The sequence below is a fragment of the Pinus tabuliformis genome, chromosome 8 (genome assembly GCF_031772625.1).
Source record: "Pinus tabuliformis cultivar Carrire ecotype Pingquan chromosome 8, CPIR1, whole genome shotgun sequence".
NCBI classification, from domain to species: Eukaryota; Viridiplantae; Streptophyta; class Pinopsida; order Pinales; family Pinaceae; genus Pinus; species Pinus tabuliformis.
Window position 1 is genome coordinate 851,129,866 of NC_142294.1, and position 21,307 is coordinate 851,151,172.

Consider the following 21,307-nt stretch of genomic DNA (forward strand, 5'->3'; position numbering starts at 1 on the left):
TTTTTTACTTAGTTACCAGAGAATCCACAGTACGAACCATTTTTCTGTCAACGTTTCAAATCCCAACTGGGATCCATCATCAGGACATATGAATGATGATAAAAGAAGAGCTGATTTGAAGGAAATAAATAATTATGAGGAGAATAGATTTAAGGATCAGCAGAATGTCGGCTTGAATTTTTATTTTTATTTATTTGTTTATTTTATTATTTATTTATTTTTATTTTATTATTTATTTATTTATTTTTTTAATTGAAGATTTTTGAATAAATTATTTTTATTGTTACTGTTGAGTTTTATATATTAGTTTTTACTGATAAGTTAATATATTAATTTAAATTATTAAAATCCATAACCTTAATGGTAATAATAGTCATTAAATATTTAATATATGTTAATATAATATTATTTATTTTATTGTGTATGAGAAATGTTTATCTATTTTTAATATGTATTAGGATTTAAAGAATAGAAAAATTAGTATATTGTATTAATATTTAAAATTATTTAAATTTTTTATTTGAAATTATATTAATATTAATAATAATTAATATGTTAATTAATTGCTATATAAATTAATTAATATATCAAACTAATTAATATTAATAAATGTTAATAAATCAATATTAATAATGCTAATATATATTAATAGTGTTAATAAATATTAATAATACTTAATTAATAATCACTTAATAATTAATTAACAGTAATTAATATTAATACTTGATAATTAATATTAATTAATATTATGACATCATAATTAATAATTAAAATAGTACCCATTATTATGATTTATTTATTTATTTATTTTAACTTAATAATAAAATTTTTAATAGTAGTTAATGATAATGGTAATAGCTATTACTGTAATTATTGTATTTAAACTAGCTAACAACATCAACAAGAATCTATGGTCTATTATTGATGCTAGGACCGCTCTGAAAGCTGATAATGAAGGACAAATTGCTCAAGCAAGGCAGCGCAAGAAATTGTCCAATCTATTAAGCAAATCACGTTATAAAGTTGAAACACTGAACCCTATCATTGAAGACTCAAAAGTATCAGGCTCAATATCGGTTAGCGCAAGCGATAACAATTTGAGTCACAGCTCATTGCCAGACAGAGGTTCATCGGCAAAATTAACGCCAATAAACTTACAGGAGACCGAAAGCGCTGATAATTTGCATAACGCAGGCATTAACAACATAATGGACAACGTTTGTAGTGATATTACACATAATGTCATTTTAAACAACTGGAATAGCAGCGTTAAGGATAACACAGGCATTAACAGCGGGCTGGACAGGGCGCAGAACCACGTTTTAAATCACTCGAATGGCAGCGTTAACCATAATTGTATGTCCAAAGTGAATGCGTTTAACACTAACGGCAATGTGAACAGTTTAAACAATACGCAGAATCTGGTTTTAGACATCAATATGCATGACGTATTATGCAGCATGGATAATCATACGCAGAATTTTGTTTTAAACAGCGAGAATACACTTGATCATGATACAGGTAATTCTCATAGCGCAGATGACAGCGGCAATCAGGGTTTAGATAATACAAGGGTTGATTCTAGCAAAAACCCTGATAATACACATAGCACAGGCTCCACTGATAACAATCAAGTCAGCGGTTGCAGTGATGGTACGCAGAATCATGTTTTAGATAGTGGAATTGGCAGCATTAATCATTATTTAGTGGTCAAAGGTAATGCGCTTAGCACTGGCGACAATGGAAATTGTTTAGACAATGATTGCATCAATAATATCGCAGATGACAGCAGCAATCAAGGTACGCATAATCAGTATTCAGGTAATACCAAAGATGGAACTGGAATTAACAATAGCAATCAGGGTTTAGACAAAAGTTTCCAGAATGAAAAAAGTCAGTCTTCAGCAAACAACTTTGAGACAAAATTAAAAAGAAAAGTGGTCAATCTGTCTTCCGAGGAGTTAGATCTTGAAGTCATTAATGTCCTTAGCGAAGGTTTGGGGTTTGCGGTTGCTCCTAAAAACCTTCATATTGAGAAGATGATATGTCGCATAGAGGATGGGATTAATAACCTTCCTTTGGAAGATAAAGAAACATTAAGACAAGAATTTTCTCTCATCATGAGAAAAGCCAAAACTCCCAAAAGCAACTTGAGTAAAGAAGAACAAAGAGCCTTCAAATCCTTGTGAAGCAATGACAAGATTGTGGTTCTTAAGGCGGATAAAGGAGGAGCAGCAGTGATCTTGGATAAAGAAGACTATGTATGCAAAATGAATGAACACCTAAAATGTGGCAGTTATAAGAAGCTGAGCAGTAATCCCATCCCCAAAATTATGAAGGATGTAAAAAAGATCATTTCAGATTCCAACCTTGACGATAAATTAAAGAAGAAATTAATCCCTTCCTGTGAAACTATCCCAAGAATTTATGGATTACCCAAGATCCATAAAGAAGGGGTTCCTCTTAGACCAATAGTTAATACTATTGGTTCCCCAACCTATGAACTTGCTAAGTATGTTGCTAAAATTCTTAAGCCCCTTGTCGGAAATACTGATTCCTTCATCAAAGACTCCCATGACTTTGTGAATCTTATTAAAAATGAGAGGATAGAGCGTGATGACATCCTTGTTAGCTTTGACGTAGTATCCTTATTCCCCAAGATTCCTCTTGATGAAGCCATTCAGGTTATAAAATATGTTACTGATCCAGGGACTGCAAAATTGGCTGAAATCTACTTGAGGTCAACTGTGTTCACCTTCCAAGGAATATTTTATGAGCAGACATCTGGTGTGGCAATGGGATCACCCCTTTCGCCAATCGTGGCCAACCTATACATGGAATACTTTGAAAAGAAATCCCTTGAATCATACCCTTTAAAACCAGCCTGGTGGAAGTGATTTGTCGATGATACCAATATAAAATGGACTCATGGTAAAACAGAGCTTGACAAGTTTTTTATTCACCTAAATTCTATCTCTCCAGAAATAAAATTTACAATGGAACTAGAAGAAAACATGAGCATCCCATTTTAGACATTCTCATCATCAAAAAAGAGGATGGCTCTTTAGGGCATATGGTTTTCAGGAAGTCAACCCACATAGAAAGTTACCTCCATGCTGATTCCCACCATCACCCAGCCCAGAAGTTTGGTGTTCTAAACACTCTTGCTATCAGAGCCCTTCGAATTTCTGATTCTGAGCATCTGAATGAAGAAAAGCAGCATTTAGATTCAACCTTTAAGAGTATAGGCTAGAAAGAACAAGAGATTAAAAGAGCCATAGAGAAAGTTGAAAGAAGGTTGTTATCTCATGAACCTAAGGCTCAAGACCAACCTCAATGTGGTAGGATTTTTCTACCTTATATTCATGGAGTAACAGACAAAATTGCTAAAATCATAAGGAAGGAAAACATAATCATGCAATTCTCAGCACCTGGAACTATTAGGCAAGGTATGAGGTCTGTAAAAGATGATATTGATAAAAATCAGCTTAAAAGAGTCTATAAAATAGATTGTTCATGTGGCAAAAGCTACATTGGTGAAACAGGTCGTTCCCTGCAGACAAGACTCAAGGAACATGGAGCTGATATTAGGAATGAAAGATCTCGTACTTCAGCCTTGGCGGAGCACTCCTCAAAAACTAAACACCATATCTGCTTGGAAAGTGCCTCAATTGTCGCAAGGGAAGAGTAGCATCATAAACGAAAGATCATAGAAGCACTTGAAATTATCAAACATCCTCATAATCTTAACATAGACAATGGTATGGATATTAGTGGGAGCTGGCTTCCCTTGATCAGAGAAATCAAGATCGCCAACACGTCCCAGGTATAGCATTCAGTAGGTAAGGTATCCCTCTCCTATTCTAATATTTAATAGTTAGTAACCCTATTTTAATAATAATAATAACAATAATAATAATTAACATTTAAATACAATAATTACAGTAATAGCTATTACCATTATCATTAACTACTATTAAAAATTTTATTCTTAAGTTAAAATAAATAAATCATAATAATGGGTACTATTTTAATTATTAATATTAATTATTAATTATGATGTCGTAATATTAATTAATATTAATTATCAAGTATTCATATTAATTACTGTTAATTAATTATTAAGTGATTATTAATTAAGTATTATTAATATTTATTAACACTATTAATATCTATTAACATTAATAATATTGATTTATTAACATTATTAACATTTATTAATATTAATTAGTTTAACTTGAAAAACGGTTACTGGACTTGGAGGTTACACGAAGAATGATCTTCGACCTAGCTCCCACTGCACTTGATCCAGCCTCGGCCCTGTTTGCCGCCTTGGTGGCTCCCTGGCGTGGACTCTCCCTTGCGCGGTGTTCTTTTCTCGATCCCTACCCAATCTATACCCCTCAGTGCGGTGCCCCTCCTTTCTCTGGGTTGGATCGTGGACTATGAGAGTTGAATCCAGGGCAAGCTCGCCCCATCTGAGCTAAGCCGTCGGTAATATGGATCCGTCAACACCTCAAGGTTCTGCTGCAGAGGCGTTCATAAAACTGTTGGATTCTCTCCCAAAGAAGAAAGCAGTTGAAGCCGCAAAGTTTGTTAAGCGTTTAGATGATATTCCTGAGATCGAGCTCCCTCCTAAGGGGATGATTCAAGTTGCACTCTCATTGTCAAAGAAAGCTTTCATCGGGCAGTTCACTGGACTCTGGCCCTCCCTCAAAACCATGGACAGCTGGGTAGCAAGGAATTGGGCACCGCTGATCAACCACAGAGTCACCTCATACTTCCTAGGGAAGGGTTTCTTCCTCTTCGAATTTGTTGAAAAGGAGGATAAGGAACTGATATTCGTAATGGATCCTATTTCATGGGCCCTCAAGGGCTGTATCTCAACAAGTGGACGCCTGACTTTGATCCATCAGTCGACGTTCCCACAGTCGTTCCAGTGTGGGTTAGACTGCCCAATCTGCCTATGCACTGCTGGAACTGGGAATCTCTTAAACACATTGGGAATACATTGGGCAAGTTCATAGACCGAGCCAACAGCAAATATCAATTTGATTATGCTCGAATCTATGTCAAAGTTGATCTTGAGGTGGGTCTGCTTGAGGTAATAAAAATAAAGGTTGGAAAGGTGCACCTCCAAAAGTTGGATTATGAGCAGCTATCGTTTAAGTGCAGAAAGTGCCATGTCTATGGCCACTTTTCCCGTAACTGCCCAAAGAATAGTGAAAGGGAAAAAAACAAGGAGGAAGGATGGACACAGGTCAAAAGGACCAAAAATGCTCACAAAAACCCTAGACCAGGAAATAAGAACGACAAGGTCCCCCAGCCAGGCCCTGCGACTCAAGCTTCCCCCATGGAATATCAAGGTAACAAATTTACGCCGTTAAGCTCAACATCAGAAGATCCTAAAGGAATAGAGAGCCAGAAGGAAGCATCACCCCACATGGAGGTCCCTTCGGGATCAAAGGAAGCTGATCCTAGTCCAGACAAGCAAAACGACATTCCCACAAAAGACGCCGAGGAAGAGCAAGGTTTAGAGGACTCAGAAGGGGAAGGTGAAATAGGGGATTCACACTTCTCGCCTAGAAGATCATTGAGAGGCCACAAATCTGCTCGCGAGAAAAGAGAACAGGAGACTTATAAAGACAAACTTCAAGGAAGCCAACCAACCCTCGAGAAACTCTTGGCAAAAACTCTGAAGATGAGTAGAAATCAGCACCAGATCTCTAAAGGAGCTCCCCACTCAAAAACCAAGTGATGAAGATCGTCTCCTGGAACTGTAAGGGTATGGGGAGCAGAAAAAAAGAAGAAGCCGTTAGAAGCCTGATAAGAACTGAATCTCCTGATATACTCCTCATCCAGGAGACTAAAATGGAGGATAATTCCTTCCTCCACTGAGTCAATAAACTGTAGAAAAGAAGTGAAGGGCAAGCTGTTTCAGCCCGCAGTGCATCAGGAGGACTGGGCACCCTTTTGAACGCAAACAAAGTTTCAAAAATCAAAGAATTCGCCAACACCCATTGGCTGTTCACCAAACTACAACACATGGATTCAAATGAGACCTTCTGCCTCTTCAATGTGTATGTTCCAACCAGCGCAGGTGAGAAAAAGAGCTGCTGGGATTCCATCAGAAATATGGCAGACTCAGAAGACTTAAAGAATGTCATCATCGCAGGGGACCTTAATCTAACCCTCTCTCTAGCTGAAAAGCATGGAGGAAGCATTGTAAGGGATCCAGCGTGAGAATGGGTTGAGGATCTGCTTCAGGATTGGGACCTGATTGACATAAAACCCTCGTCGGGCAAATACACCTGGTCCAACAAAAGACTCGGCCTAAGGCACATCGCTGCAAGGTTAGATCGTTTTTTTGTACAAAGTTCGTTTCTTCTCTTTGGATTAGATTCTAGAATGAATATTCTTCCATGCAGTGTTTCAGACCACAGACCCATCAAGCTCGATCTGCTGGCACACATGAATCAAGGCCCCATTCCTTTTAAATTCAGCCCCCTCTGGGTTAAAGAACAAACCTTCATGCAGCTGGTAAAAGATACTTGGAAGCAACCAGTTAATGGTTCTGCCTTCTATGTATGGGAGGAAAAGCTCAGGAGAGTGAAAGTTGCTTTGAAATCCTAGGCCAAATCCCTTCCTAACCTAGCAGTGGAAAGGAAAAAGATCCAAGAAAGCCTTGAGATCCATCATATGAAGTCGGAAAAGGAAGAAATTACAAAAGAAATTTTAGACAAGGAAGCTAGGCTACAAGGAAAATTTCTCAAGGCAAGTCTGGCTGAGAAAGATTACTGGAGGGTCAAATCCAGTAGGCTTTGGCTTAAGGTTGGAGACAGAAACTCCTCCTTCTTCCACAAGCAAGCCCAAGCCCGGAAATGTTTCAACTCCATCTCAGAAATCAAGGAAGAGAATATAAGCCATAAAGACATGCAAAGTATAAAAAAGGCAGCATACCTTCATTTCAAAAAGTTGTATAATGAAGAAGAGGGACAGGGGCTTGCATTAAATACTGTGAACGAGGTTCCCTCGCTGATCACTACCAATAAGAAGCAGTACTTAGAAGCAGAAGTCACCAGTAACGAAATTAAAACAGCTCTCTTCGCAATGGAGCCAAATAAGGCCCCGGGGCCGGATGGCTTCACAGCTAGATTCTTGCAGAGCTGTTGGCAGATAGTGGAAAAAGACTTGTGCAGAATGGTGAGGAAGTCTCAAGCATGCCAGAAAATTGGGGGAAGCACCAACTCAGCTTTCTTGGCCCTTATTCCTAAGGAAAAAGGTGCCAGCTCCTTCTCCAGATTTCACCCTATTTCCCTCTGCAATATAGGCTACAAGTTGATAACAAAAGTTATTGCAAACAGATTAAAAACCATCCTTCCTGACATCATCCCCGAGAATCAGGGAGGCTTCATCCAGGGAAGGCAGATTGTTGATAACTTTATTCTAGTCCAAGAGGTGATTCATTCAAGTCTGATTCGGAAAGAGAAAGGAATGGTCATTAAACTAGACCTTGAAAGTGCCTTTGACAGGGTAAGACACAGATTCTTGTTTGAGGTCCTCCACAAATTTGGCTTTGGACTCAAATTCATCAATTGGATCAAAGCTTGTATCAGCGAGCCCTGGATTGCCCCTTTGGTAAATGGGAGGGCAACTGACTTTTTTAAAGCCACTAGAGGGCTAAGACAAGGATGCCCTCTTTCCCCCTTACTCTTTGTCCTCCAAGATTCTGTCCTAAGTTTCCTTCTAATAAAAAAGCAGAATGACCAAGAAATAACGGGACTGAGCATTGCAAGAGGTGTAAAAAACATAAACCATGCCCTATTTGCAGATGACTCTCTCTTGCTGGGTGTTGCCTCCTTGTCCACGACTAATCATTTCAAAGAAGTGTTGTATGCTTACTATGAAGACTCAGGAAGCAGAATTAACAAAGGCAAATGTCACATTTACTGCTGGAACTCTTCCCCCAGATTCCTCCAAGCTATCTCCAACTGCTTTGGATTTGCAGCCTCCTCTTCCTGGATCTCTTTCAAATATTTGGGGCTCCCTGTTTTCCAAAAAAGGGCCCTCAGCAAAGATTGGATGCCGTTATTGGAAAAATTCAAGCTCAAAATTCACACTTGGGGATTCAACTGGCTCAACTTGGCTGGAAAGACAGTGCTGGTCAAAGCTGTCTTGAACAGCCTTCCTACTTACCAAGCTGCAGTCACGATGGCACCTACAGGTATTATGAGAAAAATGGAGGATTACATCAGGATTTTCTTCTGGAAAGGTGGGAAAGATAACGAGAAAAAAATTCCCCTTATTAACTGGGACACAGTCTCACTGCCCAGAATGGAAGGAGGTCTCAACTTCAAGAATCTCAGCAAGCAAAACATTGCCTTGGGTGCAAAACTCCTGTGGAGGATTATAGCTCCAAAGCCGGGTTGGGCTCAGGTTGCGATGTGGAGGAAATATTTTAGTGGATAGAGAACCCGTTGCCTGGACAAACCCAAACCAAAAACTGGAATGCTAGTTCACAAACTGTGCATCAAAGCGCCCCCCTTGATCAATCTCCACGCACAATGGATTCCTGGAAATGGTAAGCAAATCAGCATTTGGGATGATCGAATCATGGACAGTGAGCCCCTCTCTGAAGACTACTCTTTGCTGATGCTGAGAGAATGGATGGACAGAGCAGGCCTAAAAACGCTTTGGGATATCTCTCAATGGGAAAATGGAAAATGGAAGAACTGGATTGACATCGAGGTACCTCACAACCTCTCCAGAGATCTCGTCTCCCTCTGATCCCTCTTAGCAGGCAAAGCACCTTTAAATTCCAGGAAACCCGACATTAGGGGATGGGGGCCATCATCTGGTCGATACACAGTGGCGCTTGGTTATAAACTCCTCTCCCTTCGACCTCACGTTCCCCCTGATCCGAAGCCATGGCAAGGGATATGGTCGCGGACCTCAATTCCTAAAATTGATGTTTTCAGCTGGCTTTTATGCCATCAAAAGATATTGACAGACGACAGGCTGCGCAGAAGAGGTTACAGCGGGCCATCCCGCTGCTCGTTATGTGAAACTGATGAGGAAAATGCCCCCCACCTTATGCTCCGCTGCAATTTCTCCGCTGATCTCTGGACCGAGGCCTTAAAACCATGGAATGCTGGCTTCGCCTTGCCAAATCGCTGCGCAGACCTGTTTGCTAATTGGAAGTCAAGGTTTCCAGGAGGCTCCCTTCAGAACGCCCACATTAAAGATGCCTGGCTCATCCTCCCTAAACTCATTTGCTGGCATATATGGCTGGAAAGAAACCAGCGTATTTTCAGAGACAAAAAAAGTGACCTTAAGATCATATGGGAAAAAATCAAATGCCACCTAAGAGACTGTTTGGGCGATCAGCTGGACAGAGCAGATTTAAGTGACCAAGAAGCTGCATGGGGCGCTCATCTTCATCTCAATTTCACTGATATTATCAGATCCCCTCCTCTCCATAAAAATTGGCAAATTCGATTGGATGCTGTAGATTTTTCTGATTTTTGCAGCAAGAAGGCAAGATACATTCTCTTTTTTGACGGGGCAGCAAAAGGCAACCCTGGCAGATCCGGTGCAGGTGGAGTAATCAAAAATGCTGAGAACAGAACTGAACTAAGATTTTCCTGGGGCGCGGGCTTCAACACAAGCATCCAAGCCGAAGCTCTGGCTCTCTTTCAGGGCCTCAAACAGCTCATATCCTTGGGTATCAAAGATGCAATTGTTTTTGGGGACTCCCAATCCATCATTAAGATCATTGTTGACAGCTCCCTTCCTACTGATCTAAGGCTCTCAAGATTGATGAAAAGAATTAGAACTCTTATAAATTCCTTTTAGAACCTGAAATTATTCCATGTAAAGAGAGATAACAATAAAGAAGCCGATGCTGAAGCCAACAAAGCGGCTCCCCTCTCTCCAGGAGTCCTGCTAAGAAATGAAGATGAAGGCTGGGATCCCATCCCTTGACTATTAGTTTAAAATGTTTTACTGTCTTTTATTGGAGCAGTTTGTCTATTTATGTAAATCAGGAAAGATAGAGAAGACCAATCGTATGATAGTCCAAAGAATTCGCAGACTCACTAGGGGGGAAATCATCTGGTTCCTATCCGAAGAGAAATCTGAATTCTGTCTATTTATTGTAATCTGCAATGAGGCATTTTTCGCCGAGAATTAATACATCATCTAACCGTTTCTGTCAAAAAATATATATATATTAATTAGTTTAATATATTAATCAATTTATATAGCAATTAATTAATATATTAATTATTATTAATATTAATTACTGTTAATTAATTATTAAGTGATTAGTAATTAAGTATTATTAATATTTATTAACATTATTAATTAAGTATTATTAATATTTATTAACACTATTAATATTTATTAACATTATTAATATTGATTTATTAACAATTTTTTTTTTGTAAGCTGAGGTGGAACCCTTTCTATTATTGGATAGAAAATAAACCATTACATAGTATCAAAAATATTGAAGACCCACCCACATGGGGAAACCGGGTACTTAAACCATCTATAGTTTTTTATTGCTACCCAAAAGAAGTAGGCCCATAATCTGATAATCTTAGCTAAATAAACAAGGCAATCCTGAGATTTTCTCATACTACTATTCTGCAAGAAGTATATGTCTCTATCTAAATCAGACAAAAAACTGATACTATAAAGATTATGGGATTTCCTAAACATATCTCGTGTCAAGCATTATCCATAGCTGGAGGCGGACTTGCTTCTCGCTCTGCATCATGTTGATTCCCCTTCAGCAGCTGAAGAATAGTGTCCATCTTTTCCTCTTGTTTCGCCATCGTAATGCGAATGTAGCTCAATTCTCTGCGTAGATCCGGATCTCCCTTAGCTAACTCGACCATCTCCTTGGCTACTTGTTCAAGGGCTTTTGCCATCAGCCTCTTCATAACCCAGTATATGTGCAAGGATTGCTTGAATAAGGACATTCGTCCCCTGGTATGGCCTGGATCGTGAAGCAGAAACTCCCAATCCTCCATTTCATCCTCAGACTGGTCTTGGAGGGACTCTTCCTCCAGGAACTGCATGACTCTTCTGACTGCCGGGTTTGTGTTTCGCTGGTAGGCCCTTTCAGCTCGCCGGACTCTATGATTCACCGTCCTCCTTGGCGGTTTAACGGGTTTCGAATCTTGCCCAGAATTCTCCCCTTTCTCCTGCATCCTCCTTCCCTGTCCACGGCCCCTCTTCCTGCTCTGGTCCGCACCTTTGTCAGGGCTCATCGCTCGTTTTCTCATGCCGTAACGACGAACTGTCGTCTCCTTCGGAGCAGGGTTGTCGTTTTCCATATGCTGACATTCTTCGCCTGCAAACCTGTCCTGATAGAAGGACCTCACCTTCCCTTCCCCTCGGGGCAGCTCCTCCTCGGATTCATCTTCGATTTCCCAGATCTCAGTCTGTTGGTCGTCCTTCATAATTCCTTTCCCTTTCCAGCTCTTATCCTCCACAGATGAATTATGCTTCTCCTCTGCCTCTCTGGATTTCTGCCTTGTTTCCATATTGCCCACTGTTCCGCTGCAGGGAAATCTTTGATACTCGGAAGCCTTTCTCTTGGGTTGATGTCTCTCAACAGAACTATCCGCAACTCTCCCAATTTGGAAACAGCTGAATGACTGTTTCTCCTCCCCCATTTGGGTATATATTAGATTTTTATCCTCAGCGTACACCTTCGGGTCGGAATTCATTTGCCGCCGGTTACTTGCCAGAGTGACGTTGCATTTGGCCATCATTTCTTGTTTAATGCCCGCTATCAAGAGGTCTGACAGACCGTTCCCACCTCCTCTAGGATTGCGATCATTTATATCTTCACCTTGGTTTTGATCTAGGGCCGTCCCCCACGCGCGCCGCCCCTGTACTGCTCTGCTACCTGTGATCATATCCCATCTCTGCCCCGAATGAACAAGGTTCGTTGTTCGGAGACTCCACGTCCTCTTATTGCTCCAGCTCATCGATCCTCGTATCTCCGCTTGTGGCTTGATCATGGTCTGCATTGATTATAGCTGCCAGGTCCTTCCACTCCCTGTTTCCACACACTGCTCTCCATTGAGTATCCACCTTGTTTCCGCGGCCTCTGCATCCCCAATTTGCTAAGAAATCAGCCGCCTGATTCCCTTTCCTTCTAACATGATTTATAATCCTATATTCAATTCTTTTCAGAAGGTCAGCGATTTCCTGGACAATTCCCGCTGTACGCCAACTGTTTGTAACCTTCTCCCAGCTTTGGCCATTGCTGAGCTTCTTCAGCATTTCCACCGCAATCTGAGAATCTCCCGTAATTTCTAAATTAGTGTAACCATTTCTTACCGCAATCCGCAGACCCTGATGAAGAGCCCAGAACTCGGCCTCGTTATTTGTCATTTCTCCTCCCCAGTCTGCGAAAATCCACCGTACCTGATTGCTGCTGTCTCGGAAAATACCTCCAAAGCCAGCTTCGCCCGGGTTCCCCTTCGAGGCCCCGTCGAAGTTTAATTTTATGAAATTTCCTCTGGGATAGCTGAATTTATCAGGGCTTTGAGTCCGCATTTCCTGTCTGGAGGTTTGTTTGTGATGGACCATCTCAAACTTTAGATTTAATTTGTTCAGGATCCCTTCCTCAACCTGGTTGGCCTTCCAATCCTCCCCCACCCATTTATCAACCAGGATTGTTTCCCGCATTAACTTGACTGCTCTTTCCCAAATTATTTCCGGTTCTTTTGCTATGTTCTGAAATATTCTACGATTCCTCTCCTTCCAGATCATCCAAAGAACAAACCCTGAAATGAGATCCCACGCTCTTCTGACCACTTTACACTGAAATATTTCCTTATTCCATTGAAAAACCAGCTCGTTGAATTCACTGGGGGTAATTTCGGGTTTGCCAAAGGTACGTTTAGCGTTCCTCCACAGAGTCCTTGCAAATGGACAGTTTATCAGCAGGTGATTTCTGGTCTCCCCATCAGTGTTGCACAGACAGCATCTCGATGGGCCATTGAAGCCTTTTTTTTGTATTCGATCCCAGGTTAAGATCTTATTCTTTGATGCCAACCATATAAATATGGAGACTTTCGGCCACCAATTTCTTTCCCATATAATTTTCCAGTCTGGATTCTCTTCACCTCCAGTTTGGGAAACGGTTATATAGTAAGCCTCCTTGGTGGTGAACGAGCCTTTCATAGAATTCCCCCACCTAAGGATGTCCTTGCCATTGCGGGTTTTAATCTTCCTGGATTCTACCTCCTTTCTGTAGGCTTCTTGCTGGTCTTGGCTGAGCTCTCTGTCCCACTCCGTCGGGTCAGTCCATATTCTCCAGCTCTCTTCTGGGTCATTAGCTCTCCAATAGTCTCTGACATAAGTTCTATCTCCTCCTATTCTGTCTCGAATCTGTTGGAGTCCCTGAATTCTATTCAGTCTTTCTTTCTGATGCCACCTATCTTCCCAGAAATTTGCTTCTTCTCCACCTCGGATCTCCCAGAAGGTGTGCTTTTCAACCAAATCCCTGTTCAGACGAGCTAGGTCCCAAATTGTAGACCCTTTGGGAGTTTCTCTCTGCCTTAAGATCTCAACTGCAGAATCAGGCATATTGTATTTTGTTTTCCATATGGTTTTCCAAAGATCATTGCCCCCCCTAAGCCAGCGCCACCAGAGTTTCGCTCCCAGAACTCTGTTGAGAATCTCAGGATCCCTCAACCCCAATCCTCCTTTCTCTTTTCTTTCAGTTAATTGACTCCAGGAAGCTAATGCCCATTTTTTCTTCTGATCAGTCCCTCTCCATATAAAATTCCTGATGACCTCTCTAATTCTTGTGCAAACTCCTAGAGGGGCAGCCATTATCGATAAAGGGTAGATGGGGATAGCCTGAAGGACTGATTTAGCCAGGACTATTCTGCCAGCTATGTTTAAAGCTCTGAATGCCCAATTTGCTACCTTGTTACTCAGCTTATCCAGGATTCCTTGCCAGTTTTTCATCTTTTTGGAGGTAAAGTCCAAAATATTGCCCAAGTATTTCGTAGGTAGTTCTCCTCTCTTAAAGCCCAATAGTCTTATGAGGTGGGTTTTGACCTGATCCACTGTGTTAAATATGAAAACACAGGATTTATCTCTATTGATTTCCAGACCAGAAGCCTCTGCAAATAGATCCAAGATTCTTCTGAGATGCCTTACTTCTTTGACTGTTGGTTCTCCAAACAACATAATATCATCAACAAATTGCTGATGAGTTAAGGGCAGATTATTTCCCCATAGCTTAAGACCTTTTATTCTGTTTGCTTCTCTTTCTTTTTTAATAAAGCGACCCAGCCCTTCAGCAGCCAGAATGAACAGAAACGGAGATAATGGGTCTCCCTGTCTAATACCTCTAGAAGCATTAAATGTTTTCGAGGGGGTTCCATTAACAAGAATAGAAAAGTTTGGAGAAGAAATCAAGCTATGAATCCAGTCAATCCATCTCCTGTTGAAACCAAAATTTTCCAGGACTTTTTCCAAATAGTTCCAATTTAGTCTATCATATGCCTTTGACAAGTCTAATTTGATCATCATACCCTTTTGCTTTTTTACTTTTAAGGAATGAATAACTTCTTGAGTAACAACCAGACCATCAAGGATCTGCCTTCCTTCAACAAAACCTGTTTGTTCAGCAGATATTAATTTGTCCAGAAGAGGTTTTAATCTCTTGGCAATCATGGATGTTATAATCTTGTAAATAACATTACACAGCGCTATAGGTCTGAAACCACTGGCGTCTTCCAAATTATCACCTTTAGGAATTAAAGCATAGAAAGTGGAGTTAATGGCAGGCCATACCTTCTGGTTCATCCGGGACTCTTCTACCAGCTCCAGAATCTCTTTCCCCAGGAAGTGCCATCCCGCCTGGTAAAAATCCACTGTAAAGCCATCCGGGCCTGGAGCAGTACCTTTCTTCATTGCTTTCACAGTTTCCTCTATCTCTTCTAAGGTGGCAGCTCTCATCAACGCCTTATTTTGGTCTTCTGTGACTAAGCGCGGGATGGCCGAACATATTTCCTGAATTGCTTGCATTCGATCGGCTTGCGGTTCATTTAAAATTCCTTTATGGTGTTCAATAAGGACTTGTTCAATCTCAGCTTGCTCAACCACTCTATTACCATTCTTGTCTTTGATGGATAGAATCCTGTTTCTCTGTCTATGTTTGATCATGGCCTGATGAAAGAATTTAGTGTTTCTTTCCCCCTCCCTTAACCACTTTATTCTTGATTTTTGTCGCCAGAGGACCTCTTCCTGCTTCCGTCTTTCTTCTAGTTTTCCAAGTATTACCCCTTCTTTGCTGATACTTTCCTCTGTTCTGCCTTCCATTATCATCTTTTGTTGGAGAGATTCCATTTCCCCTTCTAATTTTTGTTTGTCTTCCATAATATTACCAAACTCCTCCTTGTTCCATTTTTTGATTCTCCCTTTCAGCTCCTTCAGTTTTAATTGGAACGTGTGCATTTTTCCTTTGCCCTGAATAGTACTTTGCCTCCACCATCCTTCAACTTTCTTGATGAATTCTGGGTCCCTTAACCAGAAGGCTTCAAATCGGAAAGGCCTTTTTCCGCGATTCCCTTTAATATCCACCTCTAGTCTAATCGGCCAATGATCAGAACCCAGGGAAGGTATGATCTTTGCTTCGACAAAAACATCCTTGTTCATGACAGCTTCTGATACTAGGAATCGGTCAAGCCTTGAAGCAATTTGGTTTTTACCCCCCCTCCTATTGTTCCAGGTGCATATCCCATTAATGGTCTGAATGTCTACTAACCTTAAATCCTCTATCATTTCATTGAATTTATCCATGAAGTGATCCATCTTCCTTATCCCTCCCTTCTTTTCTTCTAAGGATCTGATTAAATTAAAATCGCCACCTATGACCCAAGCAGCTTCTGGATATAATCTGCGGATGGTTTTCAAACTGTTTATAAAATTTTCTTTTTCCCCTGGGGAAGGGGGGCCGTAAACCCCTGAAATAACAACCTGTTCCTTAGTTCCTACTATCCTACCTAGGCCAGTAAGGACTCTGCTCATGCTGGTCCAGCTATCTAAGATGATATCATTTGGATTCCACAAAATTGCAATACCTCCTGCAGAGCCAATAGCATCTTGCCCCATAACTTCATAATGCAGTTTATTTTTGTCAATTATTCCTTCAATTTGTTGAACTGAAATTTTTGTCTCTTGTAAAATCATGATGCTAGGTTTCTCTTTTTTCAGTTTCTCTTTCATATACCTTTGTTTACCCTTACTATTCAGGCCTCTAATATTCCAGCTAATAACAATCATTTAAAACTTTTGGTAGGAGGGGAAGAATACCTCTGACAGAGGTATCACTTTACCTGAGTTTATCAACGTTTCTCCCACAGTCTGGATAGTTTCGCTCATCATTTTCTGGCCCCTCTTCCTACTGTTTTTGCCAGAGCCGTCCATTCTCGTCTGTCCATTCCCCTGTTCGTTTCCTATCATTATCTGCTTGTCCAAGTTCTCTCCTTTTTTCTCTTTATATTTCTGAAATACCTCCTTATACAGTTGTTTCTGCTTTTCCGGTATAAATCTGCTATCTAGGTATTTCCATTCCTGAATTAGCTGTTTCATGATTCTCTCCTCTTCAACCTCACTTTCGACTTGGTTTTCCACATCCATCTGGGATTGCATTGCTGTATCTTCCACCTTTCCTTCCGTCCGGTCTCCAATGCTTTTTCTTGAGTTCGCATCCTTTCCTTTATCTTCACCGGCGATTTCCATTGGAGTGTTCCCAGGGTCCTCGTCGTCCTCCAGATTTACTTCATAGTCCTCGTTTTCGCTCTGAAGCACCTGAAACTTGTTTTGACTTGTTGTGTGACTGGGTTTTTCTTGTGTTTGGGTTTTTGGTCCCTCCTTGCTCTGTCTCCTTCTCCTTGTAACCTGTTGAAAACCCCTATCTGTCTCCTCCATTTTTTCTGCATTTCTCTGATGTTCCTCCTGGCTTCTTTGTGATTCCTCCTCCTTATTCAGCGGGCATTGCCTGTATAGGTGGCCATATTCATGGCATTTGCGGCATCTAAACGGGATGTGTTCGTAGTCTATTGGCTGCTGATAAACTTCATCATGATATTCCAGCTCGATACTTTCTGGGAGGGGCTCTGCCAGATTCATGTAAACACAGATCCTCACATATGAATTATATTTTCCTCGTTTCGTAGCTTCTGCGATTTTAACAAAGCTCCTGATTGAGTTTCCTATTCCTTCCAGAATTTCTGGGTCCCAGAATTCATCGGGAAGTCCAAACAGCCTAACCCAGATTGGGGCTTCCAGCAATTTTTCCTTCTCTGGGCTGTATCTTTCCTCCCATCCTTTTCTGCCACAGGTTGCCCATCACTGGGGCATAGCTTTCCTTCTGGTTATGCTGCATGCCGCTAGCGCTGGTCTCCCCTGTTACCACTTTTTTGAAGGAGGGGATCTCTCCCCTCCCCTTTGGGTTTTCCATTTCCGGCTCAACTCTTGTCTCTTAGAAATTTACCCTAGCTTTGCTGAAGAAGATTTATTTTCCTGAAATGCAGTTGAGGCGTGGTTCGTCTCCCCGGCCTATCCTCTTGGACGTTCCTTTCTCCAGCGCTCATCTCCTATCATCCGTCTGCAAACCCTAGCCGTCTGTAAACCCTAGCCGTCCACATTCCGCAGCAACATTTTTCGACCTCTCCTGCAATGTTTACGGCTATTAACATTTATTAGTATTAATTAGTTTAATATATTAATTAATTTATATAGCAATTAATTAATATATTAATTATTATTAATATTAATATAATTTCAAATAAAAAATTTAAATAATATTAAATATTAATACAATATACTAAGTTTTCTATTCTTTAAATCCTAAAATATATTAAAAATAAATAAACATTTCTCATACACAATAAAATAAATAATATTATATTAACATATATTAAATATTTAATGATTATTATTACCATTAAGGTTATGGATTTTAATAATTTAAATTAATATATTAACTCATCAGTAAAAACTAATATATAAAACTCAACAGTAAAAATAAAAATATTTTATTCAAAAATCTTCAATTAATATAAAATAAATAAATGAAAATAAATAAATAAATAAATAAATAAAAAATAAAAATAAAAATTCAAGCCGACATTCCGCTGATCCTTAAATCTATTCTCCTCATAATTATTTATTTCCTTCAAATCAGCTCTTCTTTTATCATCATTCATAAGTCTTGATGATGGATCCCAGTTGGGATTTGAAACGTTGACAGAAAAATGGTTCGTACTGTGGATTCTCCGGTAACTAAGTCAAAATATATAAACCACAGATCCCTTAAAACCAAAAGTATAGGTGTTATGGTGAAATTCAAGGTCTGTAACGAATATTGATTATATTAATGGATAGTGACCGTCACCATTTCATATGAACAAAAACGATTTATTGTGATGGATCCTTCATGGTCGTCACTATTGGTGCATATATATGGTGACATTCATTTACCATTAGCAAAAGCTGCATTACCAGAAGTATAGGTGTTGTGGAAACATTCAAGCTCCATCACGAGTAATGACAATAAGGATGGATAATGACTATCACCATTTCATATCAACAACAACAATTAATGGTTACGAACATTTGAGGGTTGTCACTATTGACGTGTATATATGGCGATGTTCACTGACCATCACCATTTCATATTTTGGTGATAGTCAAAACATGTCACGAAAGCTCATTGGTGATGATCAAAAGAGCCTCTGTCACCAAAAATTGATCATCGCCATTCCATATGGAAGTTAGGGCACAATGGAATCAAGCCACCAACCTCCTAGTTTAAAGTAGGTTCTCTTCCATTGAGCTAACACCCTTTAAAGAATTAGAAATTAGACCTTGAAACTTCAAAAATTGTAAATTCTGAAACTTTCAATATATTAAAGTCTCAAAATTATTTTACTAAACAAGCATAGCAACATCGAAGTTTTAGGTCCCTACCCAATGGTTATAGAAGTTATGAAAAGTGGGTGGAAGGAAAAATAATTATGTATAAGAGAATCAACATGTTCAGTTGAATACTAAATTAGAAGTTAAACTCTGAAGACATTTATAATCTACAAATGACCTATAACTAGAAAATGCAGCAAATATTGCAAAGGACATGTCATAAGTGGATAGCATATGGAAGAAGAACATTGATGAATACAAATGCAATATGTTATAAGTTGAGTGAAAAAAAATCTCAATGTTGTTGTTGTTTGGTGTTTAGATATCTAAATGATACCTAAACTTTTGTGCAAATGTAACACGGATCTTCGAAAACCATGAAGGACATATCATAAAAGAAACTATATATATATATATTTCTCGATTACATAAACCAACATGCAATTTGGAATTTTATAAGTCTGCACTCAAAACATGACAACAACCAACAAATAATAGAATTTGACATGGATAGAAAGCAATAACTTCACCTTCAATATTGAGCTACTTCTGTTTATTTGAATTTGACTCATGATATTATTTATCTAAAAAGGAATGAAAATCATCACTAGTATTAAATTCATCCAACACAGACTCTGGATATCCCACTGACATCTGTGTTTTTGTCCGCATGCCTGAAAACCATGGAGTTTCTTGTCGATAGTAGAATAAGATGTGTGCCTTCTTCTCAAGGAAACATTCTTTATTAACCATTGTTACTTGATAGAAACCAAAGATACAACAAAATATCAGTGCACACAAAATCCCCTACTGAAATATAATCATAACTTAGCAAAGAAGTCTAAAAGATGTTCTCAATTAATAAACTTTGTATTTGGAAATATTGTTTCTTTAGATTTAAAAAAGACTATGTTGTACAATGCTTCTATCTATTTATCCGGGCAATTATATCATAGCATATGTCACACAATAGCAATCTACAATACCTAAAGTAAAAAGACAAATTTGCTCAAGAAAATAGGTTTAGGAAAGAGCTTTGAAAACTATAAGTTTGTCATCATGCAAGTTGTGCAAGTAGCCATTATTACATAATGGTCAATGTTTCAGCCCTAATAGTTATTGTGACAACCACAATGAGGTAATCAATATAGCATTTAATTATGTATTCTAGTGTGTAAGTTTATAGTGACAACAAAGTAAAAATACCAACACTTGAATGGACATTTCAAATACCTAAGAAGTTTTTAGTTTACATATAGATAGAAAGGTATAAAATCATGTTTAACAACAGTAAGGGATTAATAAATATGGGAGGTCCTGTAGTAAAAGAAGTGAGACTTTTGTAAACGTAAATTAATTTGCAAGGCTAAAAAAGGATGTCTACCTATAACAAAACAACACCAGCTCCATCCCCAAAAAGAACTTAGGAGCTCTGGTCTGTTCAATCAACATATCTAGAAAGAGCATCTACTCCAATAACAAAAACATTTTTAAATCCACCACATATCATTGTTCCAAGAATACTAATCATAAGTAAATGAATTATAAAAAAAATTTGGATTTATCAGAAATCAGAATAGACACAACATCTCACCATTTAGGAAACATGTAGTTATTACAAGACACCACACAAAGCCATTACAAGAATTTGTAATGTTGAAATCCAAGGATTTTATACAACCCACCTCACTTTGCACCTAATATCAAAATTGCATTTTTTTATAATATATAATCATGAGTATGAATAATTAATCCAAAACTTTATAGAAAAATATATAAACTCCAAAGGTAGTAAACTGTATTTGTTAAAATTATACAAATTGACACAAAAAATACCAATTTAATATGTTGAAGGGGAAAAAAGGGTATGTCCGAAAGACATAGGTTGTCAGCATGAAAAAATTTAATCCTAACAATAACATGAAGTCCAAAAAAATTGGAACTTTTGAGAGTTGAAAACAAAAATATTTTATAGACCCTTGGTTCGATCCCATTTAAAAACTAGAACAGTTATATATTTCCATAAAATCAACACATGCACAATCATTAATCTCAATTACTTTTCATTTGGATATCACGAGGCAATCCACTTAGTGGTGGCTACTGCATGCAATTTTCATTCAAACCCAATAGAAATGTAGTTGCAGAAAGATATTCTTATACCAACATAAATATCGATAAAGGTGGAATGCTTTGTGGTACCATTTTATTACATATGTGAGAAGAAAATACTAGTAATAGAGAATTGGAAATTTTTTAAAAACATAATACAAACATGCACACAAGAACAAGTTTTGAAGACACCAAATCATGTAAGTGATTGCAAAATGTATCCCAATGA

General features: G+C 38.8%; 2 protein-coding genes across 2 annotated transcripts; one reads left to right on the plus strand and one right to left on the minus strand.

Annotated features, from left to right (window-relative positions):
* The first annotated feature begins 8,613 nt into the window (after nt 1-8,613).
* Nucleotides 8,614-9,855, plus strand: LOC149238242 (uncharacterized). The gene is made up of 2 exons (XM_089369511.1): nt 8,614-8,748; nt 9,001-9,855. Exons 1-2 carry the CDS (start codon nt 8,614-8,616, stop codon nt 9,853-9,855), a joined length of 990 nt encoding a protein of 329 aa, XP_089225637.1.
* A 2,133-nt stretch (nt 9,856-11,988) lies between these two features.
* Nucleotides 11,989-17,506, minus strand: LOC149238243 (uncharacterized). Its single transcript, XM_089369512.1, has 3 exons — nt 17,317-17,506; nt 16,380-17,162; nt 11,989-16,157 (listed from the first exon to the last, which is right to left on the minus strand). Exons 1-3 carry the CDS (start codon nt 17,504-17,506, stop codon nt 11,989-11,991), a joined length of 5,142 nt encoding a protein of 1,713 aa, XP_089225638.1.
* Between the last annotated feature and the right edge of the window lie 3,801 nt (nt 17,507-21,307).

What these genes read in the sequence shown, in the direction of transcription:
- LOC149238243 (XM_089369512.1), bottom strand. Translation starts at nt 17,506, where the DNA reads ATGGAAAACCCAAAGGGGAGGGGAGAGATCCCCTCCTTCAAAAAAGTG. An exon ending in TGCTGGAAGCCCCAATCTGG is followed by an intron (nt 17,163 to 17,316) that starts GTTAGGCTGTTT and finishes TGAATCTGGCAG; the next exon opens with AGCCCCTCCCAGAAAGTATC. An exon ending in AGAAACGTTGATAAACTCAG is followed by an intron (nt 16,158 to 16,379) that starts GTAAAGTGATAC and finishes TGCATTATGAAG; the next exon opens with TTATGGGGCAAGATGCTATT.
- LOC149238242 (XM_089369511.1), top strand. Translation starts at nt 8,614, where the DNA reads ATGGACAGTGAGCCCCTCTCTGAAGACTACTCTTTGCTGATGCTGAGA. An exon ending in AGAACTGGATTGACATCGAG is followed by an intron (nt 8,749 to 9,000) that starts GTACCTCACAAC and finishes TGCCATCAAAAG; the next exon opens with ATATTGACAGACGACAGGCT.